We start from the raw sequence: 25,231 nt of genomic DNA, 5'->3' as shown, positions 1-25,231 counted from the left end.
TTCGATCTCATAAGACCTCCTCGAGGCATATTCGATCTCATAAGACCTCCTCGAGGCACATTCGAACATAAGACCTCCTCGAGGCATATTCGATCTCATATTCGATCTCATAAGACCTCCTCGAGGCACATTCGAACATAAGACCTCCTTGAGGCATATTTGGTCTCATAAGACCTCCTCGAGGCATATTCGATCTCATATTCGATCTCATAAGACCTCCTCGAGGCATATTCGATCTCATAAGACCTCCTCGAGGCATATTCGATCTCATAAGTCCTCCTCGAGGCATATTCGATCTCATAAGACCTCCTCGAGGCACATTCGAACATAAGACCTCCTCGAGGCATATTCGATCTCATATTCGATCTCATAAGACCTCCTCGAGGCACATTCGAACATAAGACCTCCTCGAGGCATATTCGATCTCATATTCGATCTCATAAGACCTCCTCGAGGCATATTCGATCTCATAAGACCTCCTCGAGGCATATTCGATCTCATAAGACCTCCTCGAGGCACATTCGAACATAAGACCTCCTCGAGGCATATTCGATCTCATATTCGATCTCATAAGTCCTCCTCGAGGCATATTCGATCTCATAAGACCTCCTCGAGGCACATTCGAACATAAGACCTCCTCGAGGCATATTCGATCTCATATTCGAATATTCGTCTCATAAGTCCTCCTCGAGGCATATTCGATCTCATAAGACCTCCTCGACCTCCTCGAGGCATATTCGATCTCATAAGACCTCCTCGAGGCATATTCGATCTCATAAGTCCTCCTCGAGGCATATTCGATCTCATAAGACCTCCTCGAGGCACATTCGAACATAAGACCTCCTCGAGGCATATTGGATCTCATATTCGATCTCATAAGACCTCCTCGAGGCATATTCGATCTCATATTCGATCTCATAAGTCCTCATCGAGGCATATTCGATCTCATAAGACATATTCGATCTCATATTCGATCTCATAAGACCTCCTCGAGGCATATTCGATCTCATAAGACCTCCTCGAGGCATATTCGATCTCATAAGTCCTCCTCGAGGCATATTCGATCTCATAAGACCTCCTCGAGGCACATTCGAACATAAGACCTCCTCGAGGCATATTCGATCTCATATTCGATCTCATAATACCTCCTCGAGGCATATTCGATCTCATAAGTCCTCCTCGAGGCATATTCGATCACATAAGACCTCCTTTAGGCACATAAGACCTCATTGAGGCATACTCGGACTCATAAGACCTCAATGAGGCAACACTTAAACTATAAGACCTCAAGAAGGCAAGTCCAAGCTCATAAGACCTTAATAAGGCGACACATAAAACTGTAAGACCTCAAAGGTGAGTTCGAAATTCGTAAGGCCTCGATAAGGCATTATTTTAACCATAAGTCCTCGAGAAGGCGGGTCCAAATTCATAAAATCTCAAAAGAGGTAATACCGGCCTCATCGTCGACTTCACTAATGGCGAAGTATACTCGAATTTGTAAGACCTTAAGAAAAAGGCGTAAAATCGATACAAAACCTAAAGGTCAAATTGTGCCCGAGTTCGAATCCACTCACTCGGGGACTATCTTGTAAAAACCTAAGGTTTGAATCTTCCCCGAGTTCGAATACACTCACTCGGGGACTACCTTGAAAAGACCTAAGGATTGAATCTTCCCCGAGTTCAAATGCACTCACTCGGGGACTGTCTTGTAAAACCCTGAGGTTTGGATTTCTGCCCGAGTTCGATTCCACTCACTCGTCTTGTAAAACCCTGAGGTTTGGATTTTCTGCCCGAGTTCGATTCCACTCACTCGGGGACTATCTTGTGAAAATCTAAGGTTTGAATTTTGCCCGAGTTCGAATACACTCACTCGGGGACTAAGGTTTGAACTACACCCGAGCTCGACCAAACTCACTCGGGGACTGCTTCGAAAAAACCTAAGGGTTAGACTTCACCCGGGCTCGAATAAACTCGTTCGAGGACTATATTGAAAAACGTAAGGTTTGATTTTTTACCCGAGCTCGAATCAACTCACTCGGGGACTGCCTTGAGAAAACCCAAAGGTCGAAGTTCACCTGAGTTCGAATACATTCACTCGGAGACTACTTCGAAAAACATAAAGGACTACCATCGTTCCAAAAAGATAAAAGGCAAAGTAATAACAAGATTGAAAAAGGAGCAATAGATGGCAAAGGGCAATGTTTCATAAAAAAGCTCGCTACCGGAGCAATTACATAAGAGGGGAAAACAGAACAAAGCATAGCCTATTCCCGGAGTCAATCAGAGCCATCCTCGAATTCTTCGGGGAACGTCGCCCTTCTCGAAGCGTCCTCAGCTTCGGCGGCTTTGGTGACGTCCGATGCAAGATCGAAACCGCGACGTTGGAGTTCGGTAAGAACTTCAAGCCGGGCCTGACACTTCGCATATTCGGCTAACATTCTTGACTGCTGGTTGGCCGCATCAGCATCGGCCCTATATTGGGCCACCAGATCGTTGGCAGTCTCCTCGGCTTGGGAAACTTTAGCCTCAGCTTCCTGAAATCGATTGGTCCATAGCTCAATTTCAAGGACTCGAGCCTCATTGGCCAACGTCAAGTCCGCAACCTCTTTCTGAAGGGAAGTCTTCTCCGACTCCAACTGTTGCACCCGGGCTTCCAGTTCGGCTTTGTTCTCATCAAGTTCGGCTCTGCTCTCGTCAAGCTCGGCCTTAACCCGATTAAGCTCGGCTTGCACCCCCCTTAGCTTATAACCAAGCTCTTTCTTTGCTTCCTCCAGCCGGATAGCACAGGACGCGTGCTCTTTGTTCAAAAGGTCCAATCCGGTCCGGCTTTCTAGCAGCTTTTCTTCAAGGACCCGGCGCCCCTCTCGCTCCGTCTCCATTTTGTCCTTGATCCGGAGGAACATCGAGTGATATAGCACCGATGCCTGCAAAGAAAAAGTCTAAAGAGTCAGTACTGAATCACAAGGCAAAAATATTAGAAATAAAGGAAGAAGCAAGTACCTTGAGCTGCGCCTGTTGGGCTTCGTTGAAAAGGCATGTCCAATCTACAGCCTCGGTTGCAGCCCGGTCTTCCTCCGTCATCAGGATGAAGATAGCTTGCAACCCCGACCGGGGGTCCCAGAGCCCGGACGTCTTTGGGGATAGCAAAAGTTACTATCCTGTTACAGTCCGGGTCCAGGCTCGGAGCTGGAAACCTATCGACAAGCTTGTCGACGGCCGAAGTCCCACTTGATTCGGCCTGAGGGTCTTTCCGGGGGGTTTCGAGCCCGAAAGTGTTGGCGGAGGGTACCCCATCAAAAAAGGTCTCGAAGCTACCTCCCATCATCGGGATGTCATCCGGCAGCTGCCCCCAAGTCGAGGAAGACGGGGGGGACGTAACCGGGTGATCGGTACCCGGGGACGCCCGCGCAGGGGCCGAGGGTTCACTAGCATCCTCAACCCTCACGTCCTCGGGAGGAGCCTCAGCTGGATCGACCACCTGCTCGGGGTCCGGTCGAATGGATCGATGGCGGACGAGCTCCGGCTGCTCCTCATCGTCATCCTCTTTGTCGTCCTCCTCCTCGGAGGACAAGACGATTTGGCTTTTTAGTTTGCGGGCGGCCCTTTTTGTCCGCTTAATCTTCCTTTGGGGCTCGTCCGTACCGGACTCCCCGGGCCTTTTATTTTCTCCCGGAACCGGAAGGGGGCATAGTATTGAAGACCTCATCTCCGCGTCCTTGGGCAAGCCTGCAAAACACGAGGGTTATGATGCATTCCCGATATACAAGAAAAAATGCGTTAACTTGGTGCGCTACCGGTCAAAAAGAAGGCTTACCATGGTTTTTCGCCTCCCACCGACCTTTGGAGATTTCCTTCCAGTTTCGCTCCGAATATGGCCGCTGGGCCACTATCTTGTTTACCCAGCCGGCCAGATCCTTGATGGCAGCTGGAGTTTGGGTCACCGCTGCACAAGAAAAGGGGGTTTCAGGAAGAAGTTGAGGAAAACACACTCTAAAAGATGAACAGTGAGAAAATACTTACGTTTGAGGTTCCACCTCTCCGGAAATGGCATGCAATCAGCCGGAATCAGGTCGGACGTCCTGATCCGGACAAACCTGCTCATCCAGCCTCGATCTTTGTCTTCATCGATGCTGGAGAATGGGGGTTTGCTAGCCCGGCGGGCCAGTTTTATTAATCCCCCTCGAAATATTCGAGGGCTGTATAATCGAAGAAGATGGTCGAGGGTAAAGGGAAAATCGCCCTCGACTCTCTCGACAAAAAACCGAAAGAGATATACGATCCGCCACATCGAGGGGTGGACCTGACCTAAGGTCACCTCGTACCGCCGGCAGAACTCCACTATAATGGGTTCTAAGGGGCCTAAGGTGAAGGGATATGTATATACACTAAGATACCCTTCAACGTGAGTCATAATCGACTCGTCACGGGAAGGGGCGACTAGGTCTTTCCCTTCCCATCTACATTCAGCCCTCACCCGGTCTAGGCAACCGGGAGTGATTAGGCTGATATACTCCGATGCCGGTTCGCCGCGGCCCGGGACCGATGATGGGTTCTCAACCTGGAAGTCGGCAGATACCGAGCAACCAGTCGGTGTAAAAGCTTTCAATGGGGGTTCTGGCGCAGGTTCATCAGATCTAGTGGGGCTCGCAGACGAGCTTGGTCTAGAAGGAACACTTTGTGAAGTTTTTGCCATTTCTTGAAGCTTTACGAAGAGATGAAAAGAAAATACAACCAACGCAAAATTTGAGAAAGATAAGAAATGTTGAACCTGGAAGGGTCGTTTATACTTTTCCCATGAGGCGGCGGCACGAATCGCGAAGTTACAGACACGAAGCGACAGATAATTAAGAGAAGCATTAAATGCCTGCAGCAGACGTGGTCAGAGCACTCGATGGCTTTTTCAGCTGGCGTATGGCCATACGTCACGGGCATCACGTCACCGATCATATCGTTTATTATCATTACTCTCTAATAAACGAGGGGACTATCTGTATTGGGTGATACCCTTTTTGCTTGAGCCCGACCGGGTTGGGTCCGGTCCGGGGCAAGTCGGGGCCATCGAACCCGACCTGGATGCAAGGTAGAACGACGGCCACGTCAACAACCGAGGTCGAGTCATTTCGAGACCGTTGCAGAGCTCGATATGAGTCACCACCGGATGGAGAAACACACAAGGTCGGAAGCCGGACTCGTAACGGATAACCAAGCGTCGCCGGATATCTCGCCCAAACGTGATTTTCTCAACCACTTCAGGCCATTAAGGCGTAATTACAGGGATCCACGATGTAATTAATTTACCTACCTTATTTTTACCCTTAATCAGAATGTATAAAAGGGGAGAAGACCCCATAAAGAGGGGATGGGAAAACCATTACAATAGGGTACCATCTCTCTCAATTCTTGTACGCTATCAAGCACAATTGTTCTAAGCAATATTATATTCTGCGATTATTTACTTTAGCAGCAATTGTTGAGTCTTTATCTTTTATTTTCCTCAATCCAAACCTTTTGTATCTTTTAGTTCACGGATTCTTAAAACCCCATATAAATTCAATTGTTATCCGGATTCCAGGGTAAACAGACGGATATTAAAAGTTGACTCAAAGCGAGAATATCGAACGGACTCGGCACCCTCGATCGGACCCGCCGCACATCTACTTCAACTCAACCTCTCACTCCCCTTTAATTTTTTATTTTTATTTTTTTCAAAAAAAAAATGGGCTATTTTTGGATTGATTTTCGAGCTTTTCTTGCTAGTTTCTCGGTCAGTAATGACTGGAATTTCACAGGTATTTTAATGGAAGTTAGCAATTGTTATTTGTTGTTTGTATTCCTGGAGAAGAAGATCCGATTATGAGCTGCTATCCCTCCTTAAATAGGAGAATATTAATTGCTAGTTTCAAGAGATATGGGGTTGGGACGTGACCAATGACGTGAGGAAGTGGAAAAATGGGGGGTTAGGAGGAGAAATCTGGGGGGTTATGATGGACGTGAGAATGAAGGTTTGTTAAAACAAAGTCAGATTTTTTGGAAAAAGTTTGATAAAACTTCTTCAATTTGACGTAGTTTTATTAAATGCCATTTTTTCCTTTTTTTTTTGTTTTAAAGATAAATTAAATTATAAAAACAAGACATTGAACAACCACTTTTATTTTTACACCAAGAAAAATATAAGAAAACTAAATACATATAGTTCTAATAATAGTAATAAAAATACCATAGCTTACTTATTAAAATTCCAATTAAAAGAAAGCAAATCTTTTTTTTGTAAATAATTTTTTTTTTCTTCTTTAGAAATAAAATAAAACTTGTATTCTGAGTATATGAACATTTTTTTTTGTAATTTTTAATTTAATTAATTTTTTTTCAAACAAAACCTATTATAAGAAAGATAAAAGTTTAAAATATGAATATTAGACCTAAAAGGAAATATTTACACTAAAATAATATAGAATTTGGGTATGGTCAAAAATTGGGTGTTCACAATGTTCACTACAAATTTTACATTTTACATAATTTTTTTGATCTTCTAGTCTTTCACAAAACATCCTACACTTACATCTTAATCGTCGATTCTTCTTAATAGGGAGAGGAGGCCTACTAGTTCCACCCCTAATATTTTGAGTTTGACTAGCATTATCAGGTGTAGGTGGTGGTGTTTCAAGATTATCGGGTGATTGAATGTCATCTAACATATCATCTAAATCATCATCTATACCAAAAATTTCTTGCATTCGCTCATAATCTACATTTAAATTTTCAGGTGGCTTTCAGAAATATGTATAAAGCTACTCGAAGAACCAACACCACCTCTTGATCTTTTGGAAGTTTTCTTACGACCACCTCTACTAGTGCACGCTTTTTTGGCCGCTCTAAGTAAATCCATTATGTAAATTAAATTAATAATTCTAAATAATAAAATAAGTGTACACCAAATAAGATAAAGAGATGGAACGAGTGTACCAGGATTTCGGATGCCGCACTAATTTTGAATTTTTGATATCAAAAATCAAACTTCAATTGATAGACCGAAACTTCATAGTTGATACTTGATACCACACTTCACTTGAATACTTGATATTTGATAATAATAATTTTGTAATGGTTAAACTAAATAATTGATGAAACTTGAAATAATAAATAATTGAGAATTTGAGATTTGAGAATTTAAGAACTATAATATCAAGAGAAACTTGAGATTTGAAAGAGAATTAGAGTAGTAAGAGAATGAATTGTGAGAAAAAATAAAGAAGAAGGGGGGCTATTTATAGATTTTAAAAGGTTAAAAATGTAATTTTTCAATTATTAAGGGTGTGAGGGCTATATTTTTAATGGGGGAGGCCAAAATGGCCATTTTTGCAAAATCTGGCCGTTCCCCAATGGTCATTTCTCAATTTGACTGTTGGCAATGGTCCAATTAATTTTAAAATAAAAATAAAAATTAAGCAACCGTAACCGGGATCTAAACGGGATGCAGCCCGTTAACAACCCGTTAACGGGTCACGGGCTACGCGAGTTCGGTGCACCGTTAAGCTGAACGTGTTTGTCCAAAACTCGCCCCCCAACCAACCCATCCCATCCCGCACAATAAGGAACAGTACCGGGCTGACCCGGGTTGAAGCGGGTTGAAAACGGGTCAGCCCGATCCGATTAACACCCTTAGGTAGGGGTAAGGTCTGCGTACACACAACCTCCCCAGACCCCACGATGTGGGATAATACTGGGTATGTTGTTGCTGTTGTTGCTGTAATGTATTTTCTAGTACAAATATAGTTGTTTACCCCAAATTAGGTAAAAATTAAATTTGTACGCGGTGTTAAGGATACGTGGTTCAATTGTATACGAATAATTAAGAATATTAGATAATTGAATTAGAAACGAAATAAACGATCAAACCAATTGCAATGTTATGGACAAGCTTGAACTTAGATTGAACAATGACCTCGTCCTCGATTGGACCCTCGGTTCGAGCCCAGTCGTGAATGAATAACAGAACAAGTGAGCAAAATTCTTCATAGTAGATAGAAGGTAAAAATAAACTTTTATTGCCTTGAATCGCGCATCACAATGTGTCATAATAAAGAAAAACTTTTCCTTTATATAGTAGGAGAGTTTTAGTCCTAGTACAAGTCTAAAAAAGGTAAAAATCTACTTTTGCCGGTAATTGTTGATCCATAATCGACATCGAGCGAGATTCGCGTCGTGATATCCGGTTGAGAGCGAGTATTGCGGCCCCCTATCAGTTGTGCATAATCGTTCATCGTGTCTTCCCGGGTCTAGAAGTCATACTTAGTCCGGGATGTGTCGTTTTATCGCATCCGATATCGGATATATCGCTCATCGTTCCCGGATCTCGACGAGTCTCTGGCCCAGATTATAATCTCACGGATTTGTGTTCCCCTCCCGTTCTTTCATCGAGGAATCGGGGTAATGTCTACCCCGATTTTCCCCGTAAATAATAGTTTTAAAGCAAAAGTAACTAAGTTGACCGAACAGAATAGACTAGCTCCGACTTTGCGTATTTACTTGCTATAGCTTAATATACGGGATGATCTTTATATATATTTGCTTTCTTATTTAAATTTTATCTCCCTGGACCCCACACTCAACCCGTTGAAGGACTCGATCCCTTCCTGAGTGATCAGTACTAGTTGTACACTTTTTTTTTTATTATCACTTTTAGCTCGCCAGAAACTATTTATATTTGGTAGCTAAAAAAGTATATATATATATATACCGTGTCATTTTTCCCCTTATTTTACTTTTTTAATTATTCAAGCCTCAAATCTCTAGGTTAGAAAAGAAAAAATAAAGGATCTTTACGCAAATAGCCGACAATATTCATTGTTTAATTTTTCTAGCTATTCATAGATTATACATTAATTATACATAAGTATACATATATAATATATAAATTATGTATATATTATACTTAAATCGGCTATTTTTAATTTAAGTGAGTAGGTGGGCGGCTAATCAGTCAATTCTTTAACAAGATTTGAACCTTCTAATGCCCTTCTTTAGTTACTCAAAATCTTCCGGTCCCATGGTAAAAAAATGTAAAATCCGCCGTTAAAGTAATGATATTGTCTCGTCTTTTAATTTTTTACGATAGAAATGAAGTGTTTTTCGATTCGAACTCTGTATCAATTGGATGAAATAAACTTTTTATATTCTTTTCTTTATTTTTTCATTATTATGCCTATATGCTAGTGTATACGGTTAAAACAGGGCCTACCTGATTTTACAATTTAATCGAGACCAGGGAGTTGCATCGAGGGTTAGCCTCGTAGTGGAACAGATCAAAGTGACGAAGACAAGGTACCGAGTCCGAGAATCGAAGTGCCTACCGAGATCGAGGCCGGCAGCGACCGAGACCAAACAAGAAAGGCTCCGGGAGTAGCACAATGACAGGAAAGTGAGATATCCGTGACTGATCAAAGATCATGACGGGAATCTCGGAACAGATCAAATCAAAGGCGGTTGTTTAGGCTAATCATAGGATTTACTTCCGTAATTAGAATTGTACCATAGATAGGATTCCTCTACTATATAAAGTGGGTCCTAGTCATTTCGTAAGCACCTAACACTCTGAGATATCAAAGCAATATAACGCCTTTTCTATAGTTCATATTCTTGTTCATCAGCTTGTTACATTTTAACTGTTCTTGCACAAACTAGTTCGAGGGTATTCAAGCTCGAGGACTGAATTCCGTTCAAACACTGATTTGCTTTATATAATTGTTAATTCCTATTATTACTCTTTGCATTTATCAATTGGTATTAGGTGAAATCACGTGTCCTTAAAACCACATTATAAGTTTAATTGTAATCCAATATTAAGGATAAACAATTTGGCGCCCACCGTGGAGCTAAGGATAATAGTGATTGCCTGGTATTAATTCCATAACACACACTACTTTACGCTTGTTCTCGTAAGTGTCTTTGATTTCAGGAATCAACATGTCAAACTCTCAAGTAGCACCCTCTCACATAGACAACGGCCTTGGTCTCCAGGGCGAAAACAAAAACATAGTCGCCCTAGGAAATTGAGTACCTCCAGTCAACCCCGATAGACCATCGGTCGTAGACCCAGTCGATGTCAGCTCTTATATTGCCATTAATGGGAATTTGGGCGTCGACGACGAAAATAGCGTTCGCAGAGATGCCTGAGCAGCCGACCAGAACGCGCAGAGTGGAGAAGAAGGCGAATTAGCCTTCGAACGATATTCGAAATGTTGAAAACTCAACAAGCTGCGATAGCGCAAGTCCAAAATCAGAATTGAGCACCAAGCCGAATAGAGCTCGAAACATCACAAGAAGTTGTTCATAGAATCGAACCTGTACCGGAGAAATCGAATGCCAATGGATCGGGGACTGACCCTGCCATTATGAAGATGCTCGGGGAGCTTACTAAGCGGATCTAATCAGGTAAAAGAAGTTCGTGCAGAAGCCTTTTCCTCCAAGTACGGCTCTGAAGCCCATTCCTAAGAAATTCCGTATGCCAGAAATCCGCAAATACATCCGCAAATACAATAGGACCACCGATCCTAATGAGCATGTCACTTCTTTGACATGCGCAATAAAGGGGAATGACTTAGAAGATGATGAGATTGAATCCATTCTACTGAAGAAATTTGGAGAAACTTTATCGAAGGGTGCCATGATGTGGTATCATAACTTACCACCCAACTCTATTGATTCGTTTGCTATGCTCGTAGATTCTTTTGTGAAAGCCCACGCCGGAGCCATTAAAGTTGCAACGAGGAAATCGGACCTCTTCAAGGTAAGACAAAAGGGTAACGAGATGCTCAAGGAATTCGTATCTCGGTTCCAAACGGAGAGAATGGATTTGCCTCCAGTCACCGACGACTGGGATGTTCAAGATTTTACACAAGGTCTCAATGCTCGGAGCTCCATAGCTTCACAACAGTTGAAGCAGAATTTGATCGAATATCCAGCTGTCACTTGGGCCGATGTACACAATCGGTATTAGTCAAAGATTAGGGTCGAAGTTGATCAACTGTATTCGAAGATTAGGGTCGAAGATGATCAACTAGGAACTCCAATTGGTTCGATTTATCCCAACAGGCCTGTGGACAGAGTTAAAAGGGACGTCGATCGGGAACCACGATCGAATAGAGATAGATACCAACCAATACAGTGGAGATCAGAGAAATAACGGGTCTGGACGCAACCCCATACGGAATGATAGAAGGAATGATCAGGGACAGAGTTCCCGGGGGCTTATGAGGAAGAGTGGTTTCGACAGGATGCCGGGTCCAAAGAAGCACCTCGACTGCCAGAATACAACTTGAGTATCGATGCATCAGGTATTGCATCAGCCATTGGTCGGATTAAGGATACTATATGGCCCAGACCCTTACAGACCGATCCAGCTCAAAGGAACCCTAATCAGATGTGCAAATACCATGGTACCCATGGTCATAGAACCGAAGACCGCAGACAGTTGAGAGAGGAGGTAGCCCGTCTATTCAACGAGGGTCACCTTCGAGAATTCCTAAGAGATCGGGCCGAGAATCACTTCAAAAATAGAGATTCGAACAAGCAGAAAGAGTAGGAAGAGCCACAACACGTAATTCATATGATCGTTGGTGGGGTCGATATCCCTCAAGGACCGGTATTCAAACGCACCAAAGTGACAATCACGAGGGAAAAGCAAATTCGGGACTAAGTACCAGAAGAAAGTTCCATGTGATTGAAGGCGACATGAGGTACAATGCGCTGCTCGAAAGGCCTTGGATTCATAAAATGAGAGCAGTGCCCTCGACGCTTCACCAAGTCTTGAAATTCCCAACATCAGAAGGAATCACAACGGTGTACGGTGAATAACCCGCCACCAAGGAAATGTTTGCAATCGATGAGGTAATACCAGTATCGGCGCTATCATCAATAAAGAGATCGGAATCGAAGGAAAAACAAGAAGTCAAATAGCAACCACAGTCGCTGGCTTCGGCCCGATCGGAGGAGCAGGAAATTTTCGAGGATGATGATTATATGATACCTCAAACCTTCGTAATCCCCGATGATTCCGATGCAACAAAGTAAACAGTCGAAGAGCTGGAACAAGTCATACTGATCGAGCGTCTGCCCGATCGAAAGGTATACCTAGGCACGGGGTTAACTTTCGAGCTCAGGAAAAAACTCGTTCGATTCCTTTTAAATAACATAGATTGTTTTGTTTGGTCCCACTTAGATATGACAGGGATCCCACCGGAGATCACTACGCATCGACTGAGCTTGGACCCAAAGTTCCGGCCGGTGAAATAAAAAAGAAGACCTTCAGTCCGAGGTAAAACATGCATTCATTAAGGACGAGGTCACAAAACTTCTCAATAGAGGATCCATTCGGGAGGTAAAATATCCCGAGTGGTTAGCAAACGTAGTTGTAGTCCCTAAAAAGGGAAACAAACTGAGAATGTGCGTAGACTATAAGGATTTAAACAATGCATGCCCTAAATATTCCTTTCCTTTGCCGAATATCGATCGCATGATCGATGCCAAGGCCGTCCACGAGATCCTTAGTTTTCTCGATGCCTACTCCGGGTACAATCAAATACAGATGAACCCGGAGGATCAAGAAAAGACTTCGTTCATCACTAAGTACGGCACCTATTGCTATAATGCAATGCCGTTTAGACTAAAAAATGCTGGTGCTACTTATCAACGCCTAGTAAATCGAATGTTCGAAGAACAAATAGGTAAATAAATGGAAGTTTATATTGATGATATGCTAGTTAAGTCCCTGCGAGCAGAGGACCATTAGAAACATTTGCAGGAGACCTTCGACATACTGAGAAAGTATAACATGAAGCTTAACCCGGAGAAATGTGCATTCGGGGTCGGCTCGGGCAAGTTCCTCGTCTTTATGGTATCAAATCAGGGGAACAAAATCAACCCCGATAAAATCAAGGCAATCGAAGACATCACAGTTGTTGACAATGTCAAGGTTGTACAAAGGTTAACAAGATGAATAGCCGCCTTGGGTCGATTTATTTCGAGATCCTCAGATAGGAGCCACTGGTTCTTCTCATTGCTTAAGGAAAAGATCAATTTCGCATGGACCCCGGAGTGTCAACAGGCTTTGGAGGAACTCAAATGATACCTGTCGAGCCCACCATTGCTTCACACCCAAAGGCGGACGAGCAACTTTACTTGTACTTAGCAATCTCAGAGATAGCGGTAAGTGGGGTCTTAGTTCGAGAAGAGCAAGGTACGCAATTTTCTGTCTATTATGTTAGTCGGACCTTAGGTGAAGCCGAGACCCGGTACCCATACTTAGAAAAATTAATGCTTGCTTTAATAAGCGCCTCTAGGAAATTAAAACCATATTTTCAATTTCACCCAATTTGTGTTGTAACCACCTAACCCCTTCGCAATATTTTGCACAAGCACGAACTCTCGGGCTGATTGGCCAAATGGGTCGTCGAGATCAGCGGGTACGATATCGAGTATCAACCCCGAATGGCCATCAAGTCTCAAATATTGGCAGACTTCGTGGCCGACCTCACGCCGCCCTTGTACCTGAGGTTGAAAGGAACTATTGTTGAAATCGGGTACATCATCGAGGGTGTGGACCCTCTTGTGAAGGGGTTCGGGCTAGGCATCATTCTGAAGCCACCCACAGGTAACACGATTAGACAGACTATCAAAACTTCAAAATCAAATAACAATGAGGCCAAGTATGAGGCCATGATTGCAGGTCTCGAGTTAGCTAAGAGCTTGGCAGCGGAGGTCATCGAGACCAAGTGCGACTCCCAACTTGTGGTAAATCAAGTCAACAGAACTTTCAAGATTCGAGAAGATCGAATGCAGAGATACTTGGAGAAATTGCAGGTGTCTCTACATCGATTTAAAGAATGGACCTACAACACGTACCTCGAGAAAAAAATAGCGACGCCGATGCCCTTGCAAATTTGGGGTCATCGATCGAAGATGATGAACTTAGCTAGGGGACTGTCGTACAACTTTCAAGGTCAGTGATCGAAAAAGGACACACCGAGATAAACTCCACAAGTCTAACCTGGGATTGGAGGAATAAATACATCGAATACCTAAAGAACGGGAAGCTTCCATCGGATCATAAAGAATCAAGGACTCTACGCACTAAGGTCGCACGGTTCACTTTGGACGAAGACGGAATACTGTATAGGAGAACGTTCGATGGACCTTTAGCGAAATGTTTGGGACCAGGAGACACCGAGTATGTTCTACGAGAAATTCACGAGGGCACTTACGGAAACGATTCCGGCGCCAAGTCATTGGTTCACAAAGTCATCAGAGCAGGATACTATTGGGTCGATATGGAAAAAGACACTAAAGAATTTGTTTGAAAATGCGACAAATGTCAAAGGTATGCGTCGATGATCCACCAGCCCGGAGAGCAACTCCACTCAGTCCTATCCCCGTGGCCATTCATGAAATGGGGAGTGGAAATTGTCGGCCCCCTACCATCGGCCCTAGGTAAAGCTAAATTCATTTTGTTTATGACTGATTATTTTTCTAAGTGGGTTGAAGCACAGGCCTTCGAGAAAGTCAGAGAAAAAGAAGTCATAGACTTCATCTGGGACCACATTATATGCCGGTTCGGAATGCCTGCCAAGATCGTATGCGAAGATGGAAAGCAATTCGTCGACAGCAAAGTGACAAAGTTATTCGAAGACCACAAAATAAAAAGGATTCGATCAACGCCGTATCATCCCAGTGGGAATGGACGGCCAAATCGACAAACAATACCGTCATCAAAAATCTGAAGAAAAGACTGAACGAAGCCAAAGGAAAGTGGAGAGAAGTACTGCCGAGGTCCTTTGGGCATATCGAACAACGTCAAAATCCAGTACGGGAGAAACGCCATTCTCTTTAGTCTACGGTGCCGAAGCTCTGATCCTGGTTGAAGTCGGAGAACCTAGCTTCAGGTTTCGGTATGCAACGGAGGAGTCAGATCACGAGGCTATGAATACGAGGCTTGAATTGCTAGATGAAAGATGGGAGGCCGAGAAAATTGGGGACTTAGTTCTGAGAAAGGCCATCCTCAATACTCGAGACCCAAATGAAGAGAAACTTGGCCCGAACTGGGAGGTACCATATCAGGTCCTCGAAATCGTCATAAAGGGAACTTACAAACTTGGCACGATGGACGGTGAGAAATTACCAAACAATTGGAACATATCACTCCTCAAACGATATTACTGCTAAGGTACGACCTTCTCTATTTTCATTTGTATTTTATACTAACCAATTCCAAGTGTTCGATCGAAGACATAGAGGAACTCTCCAACACAAAGTCCTTAGGTTTTAAAGCACGCGTTGCACTCTTTTTCCCTCGGACCAGTTTTTGTCCCAAGTGGGTTTTTTCGACGAGGTTTTTACGTGGCAACCGTGCTACCTTGAGGCAATTCAACAGTATCCGAGGCTTCTTTACAATCAACATCGAATATTGGGGTGCATCACCCTTGGGTATTAACTTTGTTATAAGGAAGGTACTTCATGTCAACAGGGTCTCGATAGGTAAAACTTTGTAAGGGCCAAACGGCCGAACGAACCGTGCCCATGTAGATTACTCGAGCCCCAAAGACAAACATGTACGCATGTATAATCTATTGAGAGAAGTATTTTTCCTTGCCAAATATTTTTCATGCCTTAGAAAAAATTTTACTTTACAATTTCTTACTTTTGGTTTGTTGTGGAAACATGCTTAAGGGCCGATCACAACTGAAGTTCGAACAACTTACCCCGTACTCGGGGACTGCCGTCCGAAAAATTGATGTAATCGAAATACTAAAATCTCGATATCATAAGACCTTAAAAAGGTAACCCTCGTTTTTACAGGCCACGGCCACCTCACTCGGGACCGGGAAACAAGCCCAAGAGGTAAATCCCAAATCAAAGGCTACGGCCAAACCAACACGGCTCGGAGACGTCCGAATTCCGTAATAAAATAGGCCTTCAAATATTTTCATAAAATTGGTTTAAAAGGCTACCCTCGGCAAATTTATAAAGGGTTTCGATCACATCAACCCTCGAAAACCTTAAGGGGTACCGAATTGGTCAAACAACCGAACGAGCTTATTTCACGCTAAGGCGTAACGAAACAAAGAGTTTCGATAACACTAACCCTCGAAAACCCTAATGGGTACAAATTTATCACGTGCTAAGGCATAACAAATTTTTACATGATTAACTTTCTAAGCCGAAAAGGGTGAAAATCCATTCTTCTTAAGGCCATATCAGCCTAATTCCAGAGCCTAGGGCCATTTTATTTTTTAGTTCGAGAAGTCAATCTCACTCAACTAAAACCTAAGGGTCATTCTATTTCGAGTTCGAACAAGTACTCACTCGATTACAAAGACTATATTAGTCCGACTTCGACCATATTACCTGAGCCTTGAACTCATGAACAAGGCATGAACGAAACATAATTTTCACAAGGCAGAAATTGAAATAAAGACAAGTCAGAAAGAAAAGAGATCTTTTATACATATGAAAATATTTACAAGGACCGATCAGGGTCCTACACAAAACTTCAAAAAATAAAAATCCTAAGTGCCTAATTTTCCTCGGGAGCTAGGTCCTCGCCATCGGGATCTCCTCTGCTCTCTATCCACTCACACTCCCGGAATCATCATCATCAAAAGAGAGAAACGCTTTGGCTTCAGCCTCAAGTTCTTTCGCATTCTCGATCTCGACAGCAAGGTTAAAGCCACGAGCGTGAATCCTCAAGAGTCTCTCTTCGAGACTGGGCTTTGGCATGCTCGGCAACCCAGTATGCTCGAGCCTGAGCAGCATCGAAAACTTCTTTCACTCGAGTTTGAGCGGCCTCGGCGTCAGATCGGTAGACAGTCGCGATCGCCTCAGCATCGGCCTTAACCGTCTCAGCCTCAGATTTCACCGCTGCAATCTCCGTCTCCAACCGAGCCTGTAGCTCCTCAATCTTCTTGGCTTGTTCCAAGCTCTTCTCTTTCATGCCTTGGAGTTGGATTTTGGCTGAGGATAACTGAGCTCGAGCTGCCTCTTTCTCCGAGGCAAGGTGATCCATCTTTTGCTTCCACATTGAAGTCTCCGCCTTCACCTCATCTACCTCTCCTCGGAGTTGCACAATCGTTTCATGCAGCCGCTGGACCTGTGAGATCGAATCATTAGCCATCACTCCCAAACCGAGGCCATAAGCGTCTAAGACTTTATTTACCTGCTCGGTCAACTCACTTTGTTCTTTCTGGGCCATAGCTAACTCAGCTCGGAGACCTTTGATTTCTTGTTCTTTTTGCTCACCAAGAAGCTTGAGAGCATTTTTCTCCTCGATAAGCCCTCGAATTTCAGCTTCATATCGGCTAAACTCTCTTCGAGACTTGAAGAAAGCCTCATGATGAAGTACCGAGGCCTACACAGATAGAAAGGAAAAAATTAGGCAAAGAGAGAAAAATACAAGTATGGAGACCGACGTCAATAGAAAAGGTTAGGGCTTACCCGATTCAAAGCTTGCTGGGCCTCATTGAAGAGGCATGGTGCTCCCACCTCGTCCATTAGAGCTTGATCCTCCTCGGTGACCAGACCTTGAAGATAACTGGCCACCCCTACGGGGGCGACAAAAACTCGTGCATCCTCCGGGACCTTAATAATGATGGTCTGTTTGCACTCAGGATCGACACAAGAAGTTGGGAACTGGCTGGTCAATCTGAAACTCGAAGAAGTTTCACCCAAGCTCCTCCTCGATATGTCCAATTCATTAAAGCCGGCGACATCATCGACCCCAGCAAAACAACTTTAGAAAAGGTCCATACCTCCGAGGGCACCTTCTACCTGAGGGGCCTTCATAGCCTGAGCCTCCCATACTTCCCCTTCCGAGAATGAAGGAAGTGGCGGGGAGTCCCCAATTTCTATTGCCCCAAGTGAATCACTTGGTAAGTTCTCTTCTTTTCGAGAGGCCTCGGAACTGGCCCCCTCGGACATACCTGCCGACTGCTCATCTCGGCGTGAAGCGTCCTCAGTCTCCAATAACTCCGGGACTTTGCCCGGGTCCTCTTCCGAGATCCTCTCGATTCGGGGCTGGATTTCTCCAACTTTCACCGACTCAGAGGCCTTTGGGGCCTCAGTGCTCCTCTTTACTCGAGCCACCAGCTCGGAGCCGTCGTCTTTGTTTTCTTCTTCTTCATCTCTTAGCCGCTGAACTACCTCCGCAGGCAGGATGGTGGTGTCTTTCTTTGGCTTACGAGCCTTACTTTTTTTGGGCTTTGGGTCCTCGGAGGTCGAGACCCTTTTTGTCTTTTTATTCTTCACCGGTTTCGGGGCCGAGGGCGACACCTCTTCCTCCCCGGACGGGGGCCTCATGACAGCATTTTCTCCGAGGCCTATATGGAAGGAAATCAAGTGAGTATGGAAAGAAACACTTCAGAAAAGATCATCTAATACGTGAAAAGGGGCTTACCATGATTTTTGGCCTCCCATCGACCCCTTGACAAATCTCACCATGAGTGCTCAGCATACGAAGAGGTCGAAGACAATTTATTAACCCAGCTCTTGAGGTTAGGAATTGCGTCGGGCATCTAAGAGACTGCTACATCATAGGAAACAATAAATGGAAACTATAGGTGGGATTATACTTACGCTTCATATTCCATTTCTCGAGAAATGGCATCTCCTCGGCCGGGATTAGGTCGGAAGTCTTCACTCAAATAAACCGACCTATCCATCCTCGATTTTTGTCCTCGTCTATGCTCGAGAACAGCACCTTGGTAGCCCGACGCTGAAGCCTTATTAACCCGCCTCGAAAGAGACGGGGGCTGTACAACCTAATAAGATGGTCGAGGCTGAAAGACATCCCTTCAACTTTGCTCGCGAAGAATTGGAGCAGAATAACAATCCACCAAAAGGAGGGATGGATCTGACCTAGGGTTATTTGGTATTGGCAGAAAAAATCGATGATGATGGGATCGATAGGGCCCAGCGTGAAAGGTTAAGTGTAAACACTCAGAAACCTTTCATATGGTGGTGATGTCTTCTTCGGGGGCGGGATCACCACCCTTTTATCTTCCCAATGGCAGTCTTTCTTCACCTGCTCAAGGTCACCCTCAGTTATCGAGCATATATATCTCGACGTTGGCTTGCATCGACCAGGGACCGATGGAGTTTTCTCGACTTTGAAGTCGGAAGTAAGTTCATACCCCCCCTCCCCCCCCCCCCGGGAACACTCTCCTCAAGGCGTGGCTCCACCAGTGTTTTATCGTCGGCCGACCGCGATGAAGAAGTTTTTTCTTTTGAGGAACGGTCTTTGACATTTTTGCCATTTTTGTATAAGTTTAAAGAAAGAAGAAGAAAGTAAGGCTTGGTATTTTGAGGGAAGGTTGATAACGAAACCTGGAGATTTTGAAGAAATAAAGAGCTTAAGAGATGTAAAAAGTTTAAGAGAATAGAAGGAAGTGAAAGCAAAGTTTGAATCGAGAGAGAAGGGGCCTATTTAAGCTATTCACAGCGACGGTTCAAAGGCACTGGTGGCTGATCATCAACTGACGCTCATTAATGACTTTGGGAACTGTACCGACGGGACGTTTCAATCACTTCCGCCGATTACGTCACGAGGATGACGTCATGACAGACTGGAGTATAAAATCCAAGGCTCAAATTCGTTTTTTCTCATTACATTCCAAGAAACGAGGGGGCTATATGTAAACAGTTAAAATCGAGCCTATCCGATTTTATTATTTGATCGAGACCAGGGAGTTGCATCGAGGGTTAGCCTCGTAGTGGAATAGATCAAAGTGACAAAGACAAGGTACCGAGTTCGAGAATCAAAGTGCCTACCGAGATCGAGGCCGGCAGCGATCGAGACCATACAAGGCAGGCTCCGAGCAAAGCCCAATAACAGGAAAGCGAGATATACGTGACTGATCGAAGATCATGGCGGGAATCTCGGAACGTATCAAATCAAAGGCGGTTGTTTAGGCTAATCATAGGATTTACTTCTGTTATTTGAATTGTACCATGGATAGGATTCCTCTACTATATAAAGAGGGTCCTAATCATTTTGTAAGCACCTGACACTCCGAGATATCAAAGCAATATAACGCCTTTTCTATAGTTCATATTCTTGTTCATCAGCTTGTTACGTTTTAACTGTTCTTGCACAAACTAGTTCGAGAGTATTCAAGCTCGAGGGCTGAATTCTGTTCAAACACTGGTTTGCTTTATATTATTGTTAATTCCTATTATTACTCTTTGCATTTATCAATTGGTATTAGGTGAAATCACGTGTCCTTAAAACCACATTATAAGTTTAATTGTTATCCAATTTTAAGGGTAAACAGTTAGCTTTATACTTGCTAGGGAGTTTTTAAACTTCCTTCTCATTTTCATTTGGATAACTGGGAGGTGTGTGTTAGTGTAATCCTGATAAACAAAGTAATTAATTAAGTGGGTAGTTCCTTTTTTTTTTTTCCCCTTAACAAAATTAAAGCGTGTACCTCTGAGTCTGAATTATTCCTTACACTAGCTGGCTGAGTGATTTACCTACCTGGCAGCTTTTTGCCATTGACTGCCTTCCTCTTATATAATCGTATCTTTTGTCTATCCCAAAGATTTTGCCTGCAATATTTCTTCTTTACCTTTTCTCTTTTTCTCTTATTTCTTTTGCTTGACAATGCAACCGTGACTTTTTTTTTAGCAGAAAGAACTTTCGCACAGTTATTAAAGAGCTATTTTTTGGGATTGTGCGGTTGCGGACCTAGGATTTGAAGGTTAGGGTGCAATTTTAATTGTATATAGGGTTCCACTATTAATATATCACTATTTTCTAAAGATATGTATATATTAAATTTTTGCTGAACTTTGCCGGTGACCCCTCTCAATATAGGGGAGGTCCGCCTATCTGTGTGTAGAAGGCCTAGATGTCCTAATATGTAATGATACAGTACAGAAGTTAATGTGTTATAATTCAAACTAGTACGTTCAATAGTTTGATAATAATTGTTGTTCTGTAGTAATTTGTTGAGTACACCAACTATGGAGCAATATTAATTAAAGAAATGAGATATAAAGAATTTGAAGTGAAAATGGACGGTCTATTTGCTTTCAAGTTTATCAAAGAAGATATCATATATAATGTCACCCTCTATTATTGAATATTGCAAATATATACTTGTCAATAAGACGACTATTATACATATATGGAGAAAGACAAACAAATGTACAGACTTTCTAGCTAATAACGGTTGTAGACATAAAAAGATTTGCTAGTATAGAACGTACAATATATCTATATCTATACTATATTAAAAGCACGAAAGCTTTGCAAATACCGTTCGCTTTTTTTACCTTTCAAAAATAGAGTTCACATTGGACAAAATTAAAAATAGAGTTCAAACTAGACAAAATAGTCAATTGATATTTTTTTCTAAAAATTAGGATTTTGAAATCAACTAAAATTTTTATTATTATTTTTCCTTATATAAACAATGTAAAAGGTCATAATATGTAGCACTTTAAAAAACCAAATTTTAGCACTTATATAAGAGTACACGCATATACATTTTTAAGGGAAATTCCTAACAAAGCATTAAAATATTTAAACTTTTTTGGGAACTTTTACATGCGTGACAAACAAAAACACACTTTATAAATTTGGTATATATCACCGGAAAAAAAAATGTGCAAGCATATATTTTAAATTAATTAGAAGCTCAAATTATAATTTTCTATTTAAGAGTTGTCTATTAATTAATTAGAGGCTCAAATTACATGTCTAAGCATGGGTTGGCACCCAACACTAGATCCTTCATTACGATTTAGCAGCTAAATAATACCCTAACAATGTAAATTATTTAACTTAGTTGAGTACACCAACAATATAAATAATGTTTAAGCAAATTTTAACTTGTATCACAATGATTTATTTTACATCATTTTATTTCTTTCTAGGAATAAATTTTGTTGGATTTAAATATTACTCTAATCTAATAAAATTCTTAGTATGATAATTATGTCCATCAATATGGAGTGTCTTCTTGTTTGTCGTATTTTTCAATTTGAGTTCAATATGAATAACATGAAATTTATATTAGATACTTTGAGCAAGTAGAATTTATTTTTTTAACGCTATGAGAACATAGTATAGTTGCATGATATTTGAATACTAGTCAATGTATAATTCAACTTTTTTTGAGCTATTAAAGCAAATGCACAACTTTTATATCGAAGTTATGTAAAGGTGTTAGAATACTTTTGCATGACATATTCTTTTTCTTAATTAAGTTCGCTAAATAGGATGAATAGTCAATATTTTTCAAGAGCTTGTACTTTTTAAAATTTTTATTTTATAGCTCATCACATAGTTTAATAATATTTGAATAATTTTTTCTAAATTATATTTTCATTGATATGGAGAATACGCGCATACTCTAAAGCTAGTAGTCTTATAAACACCTTTACTTGCTCGATTTTGATATCCCGGTCCCTATACTTAATAATATTTCATTTAGACACTTTTACTTACCTAAAGGTAATATTTTAAATGCCTCTCGCCATTGTTCAAATGTAAGAGTATTTTTCTCAAAAGTACTTCTCAAAAAAATATTTTTGGAAAGAAACTACCTTTTTCTTCTTCTCCAAAACTGTCTCTGCTTCTACTCAAAAGTACCCTTTTTTTTCTTCTAAAAGGTTAGCCAAACACTTTAACTTTAAAAAAAAATATTTTATTAAAATAATATATGTTTCAGCTTAGAAAAACTTGGCCAAACAGGCCACAAATCGCATAGCTTGTCTGAATAAGCAGGCTGCAAAGCCAATTGGTTAAAACTTAAAAGGAGCATGTGAAGGGTAATTAAGGAATTAAAAAGAGAAGGAGAGGTTTAATTGGGGGAACGTGGGCGGCAAACTGGTAAAAAATTTAAAGTTGACAAAGCCCAAGAACGTGACCGTTGGTTCCCCAATTAGCAATGGCATGGAACTGCGAGGGGGAGTGGGGTCAATCAGAAGATCGCGGTCGGGACCAGAAATCAAAAAGATTTTGGTGTTGGGTCACATCTCTTTTGGGGCCCACATGTACTAATCTGCAAAATATAATTACCCGCATTTAGCTTAATTCACCACGAGTCTTTGATTAGCATGCCAGTTAAGAAAGTTTTGTAATATAAAAAGTATTTATAAGATATATACGAAATGAATGTTATGAGGTGAATATAATGTAGTAGTTGTCATAATGTGAATAATAAAAGAAAGAATTACTGCCCTTGTCACTTGGCCTAACAACCCAACCGAAAATGACTCGGATTTGAAGCTCTTACCCTATTTAGCCAATCTTGTACATAACTTGAAAGAAACTTTTCAGCCTTTAACCCATTATTAAAGACACACTTTTAGGGTTTTTATTATTTTCTTCTTTCTTCATTCCAGCACACCAAATTCTCTTTCACCGCCTCTCGCTTCTTTCTTTCCAACCCACATAGATCCATCATCCTCTCTTAACTTAGCCCCCGCTATTCCCCCTCCCCTAGGATCGCGGCCGATTCTGCTCACCCCTCGGTCCCACCTGCCGTTGCTTCAGCATCAATTCCTTCTTTATCTGCGGATACTTTTGCACCGGAATCTTCGGCTTCCCTTTTGTACCGTCTTGTAGATGAAGATGAGGAATCGTTACCAGGTGATGGAGACCTGGTGCCCCGTAAGAGGAGATTGGTGGATGTTGGCGTTGGAGTTGCCCGGGCCGTGGACTCTGTGATGGATGATTTTACCCTTCGTGAGACGACGACCATTGTCCTTGAAGACGATGTTGAGCTGGCGTCTGAGATTCCGAGGTCGGCGGAGGCCGACAAAGACGCGTCTCTCCATTCTGCGATGGCGGAGACCGAAGGGCCGGCTGCTAAGGCTTCTGATTCTTTGTGGCAAGAGGGGCTTGTGGAGGACGCTGGTTTGCGTGTCAGTTAGCCATGCCTCGAGGAGCTTTTTTACAACTGGGGGCGTCTCCTCCGCCACAGATGTGAAGGCTCCCTTACCAAGAGATTTTGTGATGCTGTAGTGAGGAGGAGGTGGCCCGTCTCGCCTAGGGGAGGCACTGGGCGTTGTGTCTTCGTCTGCTGTTTCACAGCTTTCATTGATGATGTTCGTGAGGTTGGTTGGGAGGTCGCTTATTATTCTCGTCATCTCTTCTCTGTTACCTGCCATATTGGGATTTATGCACACCAAGAAAGGAGATCTTGTTCTTGTTTTTTTTTTTTACGTTAGTGTTCTGTGTTAGTTATAGATCTAGAGGAAACTAAAAATTTAACTAGAAAATCCCCACAGACAGTGCCAAATTGTTTGACCAAAAAGTATAATCCTTGGTTCAAATAATTGAATTTATGTGACAAGGGGTTAACCTAGTTAACAGTAATATTTCTAGATGCGAATTTCGAAAACATGATCAATGTTGGACAGATGTGGTAGAGATATAATACTGGAATGCAATAATTATTCCAAATACTCCGAGCAATAATAAAGCATTTAATAACAACGAATAACAATAAATGACATTTGAGTAAATAGAAGGAGTGATTCACCTTATAAATGATGAACTAGGTGGTTGTCCCTCCTGACAATGATGAGTGACAAACAAATCCTTGAATGTTCAAATGATTCTCGGATTTGATGGAAAGTAGGGAATAATTCGGAGAAGAATCTTAGATGAAATGATCCTGCTTGTTTCTTAGTAAGAAAGAGAATATTTAGCCAAAAATTTATTCTTACAGATGAATCTCCCGTGCCCCACATCATTGGCCCCTCTTTTTATATATATATATGAGACATATTTCTAATAAACCCTAATAGTACAAATGCAGAGAATATTCACTAGAAGATTCCAATTAATAATATATTTCGAAAACTAGCCGTTACAACTTCATCAGCGATGTTCGACCCCGACCATTATCGACATCTCGACCACGGCTCCCGTCGACTCTTCGGCTACGAGTATTTCTGCTTCCTGGCCCACCTCGACTGTTGACGACTCGAGAATTCTTCCTTTAGAGTAATCTTATTTCGATTATTATCCGGCAGATTTCGGCCCATACAAAAATTACATACTTTAAAGTTATTTTGTCTTAAAATACTTATCTAATGTCGCAATTTAAATTAAATTGCTATTTGGAATTTATCTTTGTTATATCATCAACCAAATATTGCATTGCGCGAATTTTATATATATATATATATATATATATATATATATATATATATATATATATATATA

At 42.0% G+C, this 25,231-nt stretch overlaps 1 protein-coding gene across 1 annotated transcript; it reads right to left on the bottom strand.

Moving 5' to 3' along the window:
* On the bottom strand, positions 16,715-20,542 carry LOC109228073. Its single transcript, XM_019393255.1, has 6 exons — positions 20,525-20,542; positions 18,622-18,806; positions 18,484-18,560; positions 17,818-18,365; positions 17,485-17,679; positions 16,715-17,398 (listed from the first exon to the last, which is right to left on the bottom strand). Exons 1-6 carry the CDS (start codon positions 20,540-20,542, stop codon positions 16,715-16,717), a joined length of 1,707 nt encoding a protein of 568 aa, XP_019248800.1.

This window comes from Nicotiana attenuata, chromosome 6, assembly GCF_001879085.1.
Source record: "Nicotiana attenuata strain UT chromosome 6, NIATTr2, whole genome shotgun sequence".
NCBI classification, from domain to species: domain Eukaryota; kingdom Viridiplantae; phylum Streptophyta; class Magnoliopsida; order Solanales; family Solanaceae; genus Nicotiana; species Nicotiana attenuata.
The sequence above is the reverse complement of the archived record's forward strand: the minus strand, read 5'-3'. Positions and strand labels throughout refer to the sequence as shown.